Raw genomic sequence first — 13,856 nt, 5'->3', positions numbered from 1 at the left:
TTAATACAGTTAGATCTAGTCCTATTGCGAGTTTCGATAAACTGCTATTTTTTGTTGCGAGGAAATTAGCGACACTTTTGAACAAATGGGTACTTTGAAAGACAGAAGTGTAAATGGGGTTTAGAAGATCTAGAGACGTTCTAAAACTGCTTTGCAAGATGAATATCTATCCGGAAAGAATGACTGTTTGTATGCATGACAATAATTACTCCATATTTTTCCAACAGAATAAACATAGCCCATTTCATGATGTTAGGTAAGAAACCATTATTCATTCATAAGCTTCATTCCAGTTTGCTCAACATTGCTTTTTTTTCTTTTGCCATTTCACATCTATTTGACTTTTTAAATTACGGAATCTAACAAGTCTTACGTAAACAAAAATCTTAGCAGGGTAACCGAACCGAATTTAAAGTGATCCGTTAAAACAAGACAACTGTACGGCAAAACGAAAAACAGAATGGACACTAGTGTATTTTTAATTTATAAGAAACTCGCCTACATTTAATGAAATCGCAATGACAACTGTACTTTTATGAAATGCCTAAGTTCCCGTTTCTCCTTCGGAAACACAGATTGGATTGAAAAAATTGTCCACGAATAAAGTTCTGATGCCTTCCAAATTACATTTTAATGAACATGTCTCCCAAGGCATTCCGAATCTGCACGATAACTCGGCCAATCACCTTCAAGCCTTTCTTGTTAACCACTTATATCCGTCCTGTTAATCGTATATTGTTTAGGAATAAAGTGAATGGCTTCATTTCATCTCGATATTTAATACATAATAATAATTTCACGAGCTTTTTGGCGTTCTTTAACCATTTTTAGTACAATTGTCTGGCACAGAATATACTTTGTGAATTGAAGCTCAGGCATAGGGTTATTTATCCATTGCATTACAAGAAATAACTACCCAAGGCTCAAATTTTCTTTCTTAATCTTTAACGTATTGCCCTGCTATAGAGTTTCAAGTCGAGCTGAAGCTTTGGGAGGAGCTTAGAGCACTTTTATCTTGGATTCCCATCGAAGTGTACGATTGGTTGCAAGCATGGCAGTGGCATCCGTCTAGGTAACAAAGTAATCAAGAAACGGACGGACATAAGTTGTGCGCGTGCATATTACACATTGATTTATGAGAACAGCAAACATGTGTGCGAGTAAATGACCTGTCCCACCCTTTTTTGGTCACGAATAAACGAAGCGTAGTTCTTACTCTAGAGAAGAGAAGAAATGGATATTGTGCATACCAGTAGGGTCCAAGACTGAATTGGTAATTCTATCAAAACAGTCTAAAATACTGACGTACATTCTGTTTGGAAAGAGCCTTCCACAACGAGAATATTTCGAAATTAATAGTATCGGTCATCCTACAGTATCGGTCATCCTACACAGATGTAAGAAGTTGGCTGCCTGTTAGCCTTCGGAAGCCATCATCACCTTTCGACCCCGCGTCCTATTAAGATGTAATTAAGCGTTTAATGATGGCGTGACGTTCGACCATCACGTAACATTCCATTACAGAAGCAGAGTTAGCGTCCACTTAACGTTACCTTTCTTAGCCAGCTGACGATCGTTATAAATGGACCCAGTGAAGAGACCGGATGTGCTCTGGATCAGATATCTGAGGAGAGAAAAATAAAAAAATGTATGTTAATACCATGAAAACTCTTGAACCGTTTTTCCATATACTTTATTTGATATGGAAACACTCATGTTAAAACACTGACACGCCTTTGCTCTCCTTACTACAATATTTCATTTTAGTTTTATAATTTGATGATTGGAATATGATATTTTTTGGCTAAAGGCCAAGTTCTAGGGCCTATGAAGTCATTCAGCGCTGAATGGAAAATTAAGAGTAGAAAGGTTTGAAAGGCGTAACCAGAGGAAAACCTCGCAGTTGCACTATGAAACAATTGTTAGGAAAAGGTGGAAAGTAAGACGGAAGAAAGCGAATATGAATGGAGGTACAGTAAAAGGAATGAAAAGGGTTGCAGCTAGGGGCCGAAGGGAGACTGCAAAGAACCTTAAGTAATGCCTACAGCGTACCGCTTGAGGCGCACTGACAGAACTAACCCCTTACGGGGATTTTTTGATGATGGAAAATGTTCACTTTTAGGATAACCGTACACATTTGATATCATGAACACATCCTTCTCTATTTTTCTTTGTTATTTGTTTATTTTTTTTCCAGAGGTCAACTACACCGTCGGTGAACAGTGTTGACAGAATAAGTATTCAGTAATTTGCATTTACGTGAGCTTCTAGTTCATGTATAGTGGGAGTCTATGTTGTCCTCTTCCACTATGCATCAAACATTTCGTTACAGTTCATAAAATACTTCGACTTTATCACGATTTGATTTCATACAGTGCAGTTACCATGGTTATTGTTTATAAATAAACTTAAAGTAGTAGTTGATGTGATGTTATAATCCACTAATCCTTGGTTACTTTTGAAGGATGGATGGCCCTCTATGAATCAACAAAAAATTACAGAGTGAAGACCTCTATACATATTAACGTCAATAAATAACAGTCTAGGAATGAGTAAAGCAATGATTCGTAAATTATGGGATTTCTCAGCTGATTTATAAGAATGAATGTTACCTTTTGAAAAAATATCAATGATTGCAGTGAGTCAAAAGTTTGTCATTCGAAGTTTAGTCAACATCGTTACGACATGTGAATACTATCGTAGCTTGAGACTTGTTGGTCACGACAAAAAAACAATCACTTTGAACCATGATTATTAAGCATTAATTCTGATCTTATTGTTCTTGTTGATGCTGGATTATAGCAAAGTTCTGAAACTAATATTAGGTGAAACTAATTCTAACATGCTACTCAGTCACATGCGTTACGCTCAGTTTTGTGTCGTGCATTTCAATGCTTCATATGACCCACGCGTGTCTCATGTTGAACTGTACATCCAGGTACTATGTATTGATCAAATGGTCGCAGTAGTTACAATAAAAATGACTTTTGCGCAAACTGATGTTGATTCTTGTTTTGTTTTTCATTGGTGTACTTTCTAGTTTTGAATATTTCATGACAGGTTTGAGTCATGGCATTTTTCAAATCAGAAAGTTAATTAAGAAAGGTATGTTTTCCTGTCTGGACGTAAATTAATATTTGAGGAATATCTTTACATTTTCTACCACACTTTCTTTGTACACGTTTGCACCTCGTTTAAGCATGAAAAAAAAAAAAAAATCTTTCACGTCATCCGTAACGACCTTCCTTCATACGTCTACGATAATGCATTCGATTTTTTTTAAAATCAACATTCAACGTTGAACTATGTCACCAAAAATGTTCGCTAAATCGTTACTCATCATATGATTCTACTCTAAGTAAGTTCACTCGTCGCCTGGCAAATTCAATCGCCTACAATCTATGTGGTTGTACTCAGCGACTCGCTCTGTTTCATTTAGACTTACTACAGTTTTACTCCAGTGCTAATAAAGCTACCTCATGCAACAGAAAACACAATACAATCTGGGGAATTTTACTCAACTCCTGGTTAACTTATTCAACCCCCTACCAGATTTCGTCAGCTTCATGCAGACTCACAAAATTTAAGCAAATTCACTCGTCTCGCAACTTGCAACAAGATCCACGAAAATTCTCTCATCTCCAGCCTAATTCACCGACCTCTTGGTAATGTAATTGAACTCCTAAGAAATTCACTCAACTCCTGGTGATTCCACTAAGCTCTAAACGATTTCACCCAAAGCCTAACAAATTCACTCAACTCCTGGTGATTCCACTAGGCTCTAAACGATTTCACCCAAAGCCTAACAGATTCACTCAACTCCTGGTGATTCCACTAAGCTCTAATCGATTTCACCCAAAGCCTAACAAATTCACTCAGCTCCACTAGGCTCTAAACGATTTGAGCCCACAGATTCACTCAAGGCTCTAATCGATTTCACCCAAAGCCTAACAAATTCACTCAACTCCTGACAATTTCAGTCTAATCCTGCGAAATTAATCCAACCCACAGTGATTCCAACCAACTCCTTGTAAATTCACCTACCAGCAAAACAAACTCAACAAAGTGAATTCACTCTCTTCCTTAAGAGTTTCACTCAGCACCTTGGAAATTAACCCAGATACCGGCGATTTCACCAAGCTCTTAACGATTTCATGCGCAAACTTTGAAGTCTAGACGCTTCGACGATGTTCTTCCACGTGAAGTTGCGTGACTCTATACAAGTTGCTCATCGATTATAGCGGAATAGAGAAGGAGTCAGTTCAAATGGTTTGCATGTGCAGTATTGTGCTTGGTCTGGTTTAATTTGAGGCGGACAGGGTCACAAAGCTTAACGGTCATGCATAACAGAAGGGAAATAGTAATAGACAGAAAGAGGAAAAAAAGACAACCCGAATAGCGAGTTATTTTGGTGTTAGGATTTTGTATCGATGTTATTTTGTTATCGTCGTTATTATTATTATTATTATTATTATTATTATTATTATTATTATTATTATTATTATTATTATTATTGTTGTTGTTGTTGTTGTTGTGAAAATCCAACGACTGGCAACATAAAAACAAGAGATAATTGCTAGGTCTTATGATTCACCCTCTGATGCACATTTTATGGAAAAGGTAGGTGAGCCAGGAACCCGCTAATGATTAACTCGATTAGGGCGCTGATTAATGAAAGCCGCCGTAACAGAGAGGGCTTCGTTGGAGAAAATGACTAAATACGATTTTCAACAAATGGTATTACTACCTGGTATTTCTGTTCTTGGCGGGGCCATGTATTACTCTTAGATAATTACACGTTGCATCATCATGAAGTATGACGCCTAGTGATGTGGCTTTTAGCTCTTTTTTTAGTAATATATCTTTTGAATTGTCGTTTTATAAAGGATTGTTGGCTGTTTTTTTTAATTGTTTAGAAGTATTCATTAATTATTGTCCTCAATATTTAACTACAGTGTTTTCCTCTTTGCGTTATTCTTCTCTTTTCTCAAGTTGTTATTGTTGCACATTATGAACAACAACATCAACAACAAAAAACAACAACAACAACAATAATAATAATAATAATAATAATAATAATAATAATAATAATAATAATAATAATAACCTTTCATCGATTAAGCATATTGTTTGCACCATAAGAATGTGAGCAGGTTAATAATAATAATAATAATAATAATAATAATAATAATAATAATAATAATAATAATAATAATAATAATAATAATCGTATTTAACTACTGAATTATTTGATCACCCCTTCCGTAGAAAACGCTATTAACGAAATGAAATCTCCTATATGATCACAAGCAATTCGTATGGCTGTAGTAGTTTCTTCTTCTGTGTTTTTCATCATGGAAAAGGGAAGGAATTTAAAATCTGAAATTATTCGAACAAACATTAATACCATATTCAGATCGCCGTTCATTTCCAAGCAAAGTTTACATTACCGAAGATGAATACCTCAATGAATATAGATGGAAGCGTGTTTTGCGGTTGTGTAGTAAGTAAAGACGTACACACACACATACACGCATACACACGCACACACATAAGCACTCACTCCATTTCCATCTCTGTTTTGCCACACATACATTTTACCCGGTTATTAAATGCAAAATATCTATGTCACCGACAACCCCATGCAGTGTTGTAGCTTTGGCGCGAGTTTGTCACACCGATCTCCGATGTTCATGATCTACGGTGTTCTCGTTATTGACAACTGGAGGGAGGAGGGAGATTGTGCATTCACAAGAGGCAGTCGGGTTTTTTTTTTTTTCTGGTTTCTCAGTCTATTCACAAGAGATCTCAAAATAATTACGGACGGATTCTAATGAGATTTTGTGGAGGAGAGCGCGCCAAGGAAGAGGTTACATTCTGGGATTAATTCGAACCTGGATGCTGATTGGGTGTACTTTTTTTTTTTTTTTTTTTTTTTATTCTTAACAATGGTGGAGAAATGTGTTCTTAGAGCTTCCTATGCTATTATACTTAAAGAAGGTGGGCTTAGGAATCGAAGGAAAGAGGTATTTCCCCGCCTGAGAGAGAGAGAGAGAGAGAGAGAGAGAGAGAGAGAGAGAGAGAGAGAGAGAGAGAGAGAGAGAGAGATCACAACTATTAAGGAAAGAATTCTAAGCGCTGAATATAAAAAAAAATAACCAAAGAGCGAAACTATTTCTTACTTCGCAGTCGATGACCACAGTTGTGACGTCAGATTATGACACCAATTAACGAATTTTCATTAACTCTCCTCGCTCGAGAACGTAGCCTTTTGTATACTGAGCGATAGCCATCATTCGTAATCAAGAAAACAATACAGGCGAAATCCCCACGCTGAACGTTATTAATCTTGAGCATTTCATCAAAATGATTCCTTCGATTGTTTTAGAATGCTGCAGAATGGTGGCCTTAAATTGCACAAAAACTCTTGAGCATATCCGATGATTAAATCATTGTTATAACCTGCTGCACGTCTCACTAAGTCTTTCCCCCAGGTATTAATACGCCCACTGGTAATAACAGGGTACTGACATGACTCTAAGGAAAAACTGTGCGTATATATTACTCCATTTTTTCGCTTTGGTAAGTTGTGCGAGTATTTTATATATCCTTACGAATATAAATATATACATAGCACCCAGGCATACACGTGTGTGTAATATATAGTTTTTTTTTTTTCAAAGTGCAGAGTACAGAGGGAAGCTGCAGTACCAGAATGAATTTACATCGACCACTTTCTTGGATGAGAAATGTATGACAGTATTTTTTTGCGCTGAATATTTGATGAAGAGTAATCTCATATTTTAAGGGTTCATCTACTTTGTTGCTGATCTGTTGGTATACTAATTCATAATTATGTAGCAGTGCTAATGGAATAAGTTTAGTGTATTAATTCATTGTCACGTAAAGCGATTTTATATATATATACTGCAGTACGTTCAGACTTTTATGTAAAGGCACTGGTGCGAGGTCTTTATACAGGTCCATGAAAGCTGAAGATTGGCGGGCCTCTGCCGCAGACATGCGACGTTCCACTCGACTGGTTCGCATCGCCAAATTGCCAAAAAAGAAACTATAGCAGATTCTCATGTAATTTGCTTAGCCACATTTCTGGATTTGCGGGTAGCGTGGAAGCTGTTTTTTTTTTTCAACCTAAAGTAAATAATAAACTGGAAAAAGATTTTGAACTTTAAATAATAATTTGTAACTTTTAAAAATACTTGTAACTGAAATTTTTTTAACTTGAATTCATAAAGGTCGTAATGAGTTACAGCATCTTATTAGCTTCCGTTCTGATGTTATTCATAATTTTTTTTTTTGTAAGCTGGGGAGGGATGTTTTTGGCTTGATGAACATCTACTATCAAAATGATGTATGACGCAAGCTCTCCTGTCAGAGCAGATATTAATTAACCTCAACGCTCTTTTCGCCCTTACGTACGTAGGCACTGACCGTTCGTTAATTGCTGGATGTTGGTTCAAGCTGTTATTTGTTCCTGGCCATGCGGCTTGAAGCAGAAACCATTGGTTGCAAAGTTTACGTTTTTATACCGTCAGTAGCCTGAGTAATGAAGTTCATATCTAGAGCAAATAGTCGATTGGTAGAAGCTGAATATCTTACAAAATTTGGAATAATTACTGGTAAAAATGTTTGCATAAAACTTACAATACTGATCGGCATTTTTTGCCTTAAAAATTGTCACAAAGAATATATCAAAAGAATAACACTCCTGTTCGTTAACAACTAAAACCTAGAATTAATTTGCCATATAACTTGTCAATAGCTTATTATTTTGCAGTTAACTAGTCATTGTCTAATTTTAAACTCACAAAGAAAGTCTATGAGAGAGAGAGAGAGAGAGAGAGAGAGAGAGAGAGAGAGAGAGAGAGAGAGAGAGAGAGAGAGAGAGAGAGAATCACACTTTCCTAACAGAAACCTCTTCTTAAATATATAACAGACGAATACCTACTGATAGGGACGGGCGCTCGCGAGTGTTATATGCGAGTCGGATCTCTATTCCGAGACGCATGCAAAACATCAGCGAGCATGTGCGTGTGACTGTCTGTGTTTGCGTGTGGGCAAGAGAGGTAGAGTATGCGAGTTTCTATCAGTTTACAAAGAGACAGACGGACAATAATAACATAACGGAGAATAGAGAGAGAGAGAGAGAGAGAGAGAGAGAGAGAGAGAGAGAGAGAGAGCGTTCCGTCCCGAAGAAAGAGAGATCCACTACCTGAACCAAGTGTTGCCAGATCCGGGGAAGGAGGCCAGGGCCGTCCTTGGCAAGGTCCTTCTCCTGGCGAAGGACACGCGCAGGCCCATGCATTCCACCGAGCTGGGCCACGGGTCATGCTGCGGCCTTGAGTAGTCTATCAGGATTTTTAAATAACCTGAAAATTACCGGAAAAGGAAAGCATTAAATCTCAGGAATGTCAGAAATCTAAACAAAATGCTAGTTAGTAAAAAATAAATTTAGATATTAGGAACTTTAGAAATTGTGTTCAAAATGTTGGGGAAGAATAAAACTTGGTATGGAGAACATTCACAACCTTTCAGGAATATTAGAAAAGTAGCCAATATTAGGAAAGAAAACCAAATTTTAGGAATTATTACAACACTGAAAATCTTCGAAAAATAATTACAGGCTAATTAACACTCAAGAATATTATAGAAAAATAATATAAAATACAAGTAAACTTGAAAATGCCTACTAGATTACTGAAGACCTGAATTTATGTTCCTTTTGAAATTAAAAGTAAATAAAAAACATAAAAAGCTGAAACTGATAGATGAAACTGATACTTGAGCCATTTCAGAGGAGGATTGTCGTCTATTTACTGAAAGTTTACTTTTTACCTCAAACATCTTGGGAATGTTATTTCATTTTACCAGTTAACGGGACAAATTTATTTTACTTTTATAATAATGTTGAGCCTCGGGTGTATATGATCTGTTTGTTTACTTGAATAATAGAAATGGCGATATGATGGTTTCGTGATGGCACTATTATTTCCCCAACTCTTGTTTCGTACTTGAAGAAGCATCTTTTTTGTCATTCGGGGGTTAAATCCTATTCTTGTCCCTTCCCCATTCTCTTGTTATCTTTGATTCAGAGACAGACAAAGACTTTAGGATGTCCGTTCGATTAGCCCCTGCATTTCAATGCTTTCATTCATCTGTTATAAAACTGCAGGGTTCCAGTTCTGAGAGAACCATTACCGTGCACATACCAACTTTGAAACTTAAAAGCTTTCCAGTTGCATAGCAAAATTTATGTCTTTTTAACAGAACATCAACCCGTCAAAATACACAGTGTTTAAAATATTTTGATGGATGACGAAGTAAATTCATGTTGCTGCAGTTGAAAGCAAAGCCTTGCAACGCTTTTCCAGAGCCTCTTTTAAACAATTCCTCTGCCACCTTTAGTTCGAATAATCTTTTGTTCAAACAATTTTACAATAAATCTAGCGTCGTTTTTGTTTCAACTGCAGTTTCTTATATTCCATTTAACATTACTGAAACAGGTAAATTTAACATCATCTTCAGTTTTTAAGAGCAAATTTTTTTCTCGTTTCCTTCACGATGCCAGTCCTCCAGTCTTCGCATAAAAGGAATAAATGGACCACCTCCTCCATCCCCTGTTTGGGTATTTCCCCCTTCCTGCTCTTAACGTCTTCCTTTAGTCTCTTTTACTGTCGGGCCTCTTACTTTATCCAAAAATGGTTTCGCTTTGTTGCAGTTGTACCTTGCTTCCCTCCATTTCTTATGAAATGTTTTTGGACGTTCGTTTATTCCTCTCTTTATTGCGGTGTCTCATTCTCCTCGCGAACTTTCAAACGCTTATATACTCTTATGCCTTCCTCTTCCTTCTTCACGTCTTCCTTTCCTTCCTTTTCCTCTTTACATGTCGTGTCCCAGGTTCCTCTTGTAGAAACAAAACTCGATTACGAGAGGGCGGGGTCCTCTCTCTCTCTCTCTCTCTCTCTCTCTCTCTCTCTCTCTCTCTCTCTCTCTCAGTTGAAGTCAGTACGTCCATGCAGTTTTTATGATGTATCCGCCGAGAGACACGAGAATTTTTTTTTTTTTTTTTGTAAAGTGCTTGTTCGTTATTTACTTTAATCTTATAATGACAAGGATGAAACGCATACTCACCAGATCCCGAGTGCCGTTCTGCATCTGGATTCGCTTGTGACTTGGCTTTATTCCAGTGCAATGCACTGTTCATTATTGCAGGCATAGACTGCACCATTTTTGAACTCGACCCCCTCCACGGCTATCAGCGTGTCAAAAATTTCGACATTATCTAATTTCAATCGTGTTTATTACTCAGTATCCTAGTACGTTTTGAAGTAGGCTGATGAACAATGAATATTAATCAATTCATTTATTCATCTGTAATTTACTTTGATGTGAGTTATGTTCTATCTTCTAAAAGGAATACTTTAAGAGCCCGTACATCTATTGTGATTTATAAGGTCCAAACGCAGACAAGATAAAGTGCTCGCTTATCTTCAGTCTTGAATGAATACTAAAAGACGATCGTTTTTCCGGCTACCGGCGTCTTCTATCAGGAATGTGTTTAACTCACCGCCGTCTTTCATTCGCCTGGAACAGCTTATTGATTTGGCGTCGTAGCTTTCTTGTTTAATGCCGCCCCCGCCCACTCCCCCACCCCCTGCATCGTGTGATGTGTTATTCGTGGCTTTGTAGTGTGATTTGTTATGCCATGGGCCTCACTGATATTGTGCCATCACTTGGGAATGGACGAGGAAAACTAAATCACACGAGACAGCTCACAATGTTCTCGGGTCACGTAATTCAGCCATGTATTGGAGCGTGGTGGCCTCATTCTCATAAGATGAGCTTTTTATTCTTTTTTACTACTACTGCTATTACCACTGCTACTACTACTACTATTGTTAACACTACTGCCGCTACTACTACTACTATCATTATCATTTTCACCACGATGCAGCTTTTACATAAAAAGTCGCGAATCCGGAAGTGAAAAGATGGCACTCGCTTTTATATTCGTCTTCTTAATTGCCGAATTAAGGATGAATCCTCTGCGCAGCAAATTTTCGCTTCCACAGAGCTGCTGCTTAAAACGATTAATATAAGTATTACTATCATGATCCTTGCTTTCCTGTAATTTGCTACTGATGTTTTTAGGGTTTGAATGTCTCATTACTGCGTTATTAACACATCCTTCAGCAGATAATGACGTAAAAACGCTAAGTCATTGAAGATAGAAATTAAATTAAGAAAACTTATGTGATTAGCAAATCGGCCTCCCCGTCTTAGGTTAACCTAAGCCATTCTATCACGAATAATGTGTCTATTGTCAATAGTACATACATATACTCAAGGTCCTCCATTTGTGTGTGTGTGCGTATGTATGCAGATAAGAAAAGCCATGAAAAGAAGTAAGTAATGAGGTGATGTATACAGTTTAGTCCATCATCCTGACGCTCTTGTCGATAATGCTGGTACGTACTGTAGGTCTTTGAGCTGGTCTTGAAAACAAAGGTTAGACACCACAGGGTTCCCCTGGAATCCCACTGGGACGAGGGTAGCTATAATAATCAGTCCCTATTTTCGTAACCTTTTCATAAGAGAACCTTGCCAGCGTCGGTTATGTTATGTGAAATTCGTGTGTACGTGTTGTAAATGCATTGTTTAACGAAACCCCTCTGAGAGTTGCAACTGTAAACACGTTAATGGTTTGAAGGCGTTTGTGTGATATGCGTTTTTCACACATCAGTTTTTTCATTAGATGATTCAGTGAGAGAACAAATTATTGCAGCCACATGACCAATTTACTCGCCTAAAAGAAATTTTTACCAGCGTTTACAAAGAAAACCACTAATTACGCCACAAGCAGACTGTTTATATCTTGCAAATATGATTTTCTTAATTAAATTCAGGCATAACTTTTGATCATGTGTATGTGAAATGTTTCCTGTTATCAATGTTCGAAGTCTTAGGACAAAAATATTTTTGTCTTCTTTTGTGCTATGTAAAAAAAAAAAAAAAAAGTTGAGGTAAGCGAAACTGCTTAATCACTGACGTATACCTGTAATCTTTTCTCTCAAGGCAATAGCCTTAAGAGTTCAAAGGAAGAGATTACGCACTAAACCCTTGTAACTTTTTTCATCACGGGGGCTCAAAGCAGACATGTGGCCGTGCTTGTTCGGACAAACTCGTTCATATATATATATATATATATATATATATATATATATATATATATATATATATATATATAATAAATATATATATATATATAAATATATATATATATATATATATATATATATATATATATATAAATATAAATATATATATATATATATATATATATATATATATATATGTGTGTGTATATATATATATATATATATATATATATATATATATATATATATATGTATATATATATATATATATATATATATATATATATATCTATATATGTGTGTGTATATATATATATATATGTATATATATATATATATATATATATATATATATTATATGTATATCTATATATATGTATATAAAAGTGAATGTTTGTATATTTGTTTGCCCACTATAGAAATCCAAACTGCTTGACAGACCCAGAAAAATTTTGCACACAGCCTCTATGTCACCCGAGGGAGGTTAAAACTCAAAATCAAACCCCTACCCTGTGACAGGCATACAAACAGACAAAACAAATAAAATTTTCGTTTTTAGTCCACCTTTTCTTCAGTAACGTTCAGGGAGTCACGAGTAGCTGGGATGGAAAGCTCAAAGTTTTCTGGTAGCCCGACAAATGCGAATTTCCTCAGTAATTCGTTAGTTTCTTCTTCGTTTTTACCTTCGGAACTCGCTACAGCGACTGCTTCGTGACGTTACGGTAACGTATTTCGTTATAAAGCCAGTCGAAATGAGGTCTGGAATAATCGAAAAAACACGCTTGGACACTCCAGTGGTTGGCAGTTGGAATTAATTATCATGCGAATTGGCAAAGGTCTTCAGTGCATACAGAAGATGAGTTTCTTTTCACATTGTTTGGTACTGATTGCCTGGAAGATAATGACTGAAAATTCTAGCTTAAAAGTTTACAGGAATGTAGATCATTACGTTTGGAAATCTTTTCCAAAAGACACTTGCAGAATTTACGCGTATGGAGGGTAAATGTATACGATGCAAATAGGGATTAAATTAAGAAATGGCAACTACTGCAGTTTGACGAACGTCGAAATGTTCACAGCTTACACACCACGACAATTCGCACCTTTTGCTGGTGTAATCATACACGGTAAGGAATAGTGTTACCATCGTTTAGAAAAATAATATTGTTTATGGTTATATATTAGAGTGATATATAATTATTTCTGTCTTTTATCAAAGCGTATTTATTCAAAACAATAAATAACTGGTAGCTTAACATTTCTCCAAGAAGGGAAAGATTTTGTTTGATTCATGATTACGTTATTACCAAAGGTACGAATTGACCAAGTTTACAGATGCCGCACGGACATGCATATATAGTGGTAATTTTTTTCTAATGATCCGTGTAACTTTATATTTCATTCTGCGTTAAGGAATTTGATGTCATTGTAAAGATAATGAGTTGTAATTTATTATGAAATATTAAAAATGACCCTAAAACCAATATAAAGAACACGTATCACAACTTGAAGTTAGCCGCCACTTTTTTTTCTTAATATGAAACTGTTGCAGCAATTCACTTATTAATAGGAAAGAAGTAAAAAGGCTTTACAGAGTGTAGACTAAATATTTCTTATTTAAAAAAAGACGTCTATTCCCATACAATATTAATAAATGAGTTTAAATTAGAACTGACG

At 36.2% G+C, this 13,856-nt stretch overlaps 1 protein-coding gene across 7 annotated transcripts in view; it reads right to left on the bottom strand.

The window, feature by feature from the left end:
- Positions 1 to 13,856, bottom strand: part of LOC136829313 (sialate:O-sulfotransferase 2-like) — a 55,462-nt gene that overhangs the window by 6,128 nt on the left and 35,478 nt on the right. For all 7 annotated transcript variants that reach the window (XM_067087678.1, XM_067087681.1, XM_067087680.1 and 4 more), the window contains exons 4-5: positions 8,234 to 8,390; positions 1,554 to 1,624 (exon numbers count right to left, since the gene is read on the bottom strand). In XM_067087678.1, the coding sequence (XP_066943779.1) occupies positions 1,554 to 1,624; positions 8,234 to 8,390 (228 nt within the window). The remainder of the gene's footprint in view (positions 1 to 1,553; positions 1,625 to 8,233; positions 8,391 to 13,856) is intronic.

Source organism: Macrobrachium rosenbergii, chromosome 44 (genome assembly GCF_040412425.1).
Source record: "Macrobrachium rosenbergii isolate ZJJX-2024 chromosome 44, ASM4041242v1, whole genome shotgun sequence".
NCBI classification, from domain to species: domain Eukaryota; kingdom Metazoa; phylum Arthropoda; class Malacostraca; order Decapoda; family Palaemonidae; genus Macrobrachium; species Macrobrachium rosenbergii.
Note: the sequence above shows the minus strand (reverse complement) of the source record. Positions and strands in the feature narration are given on the sequence as shown.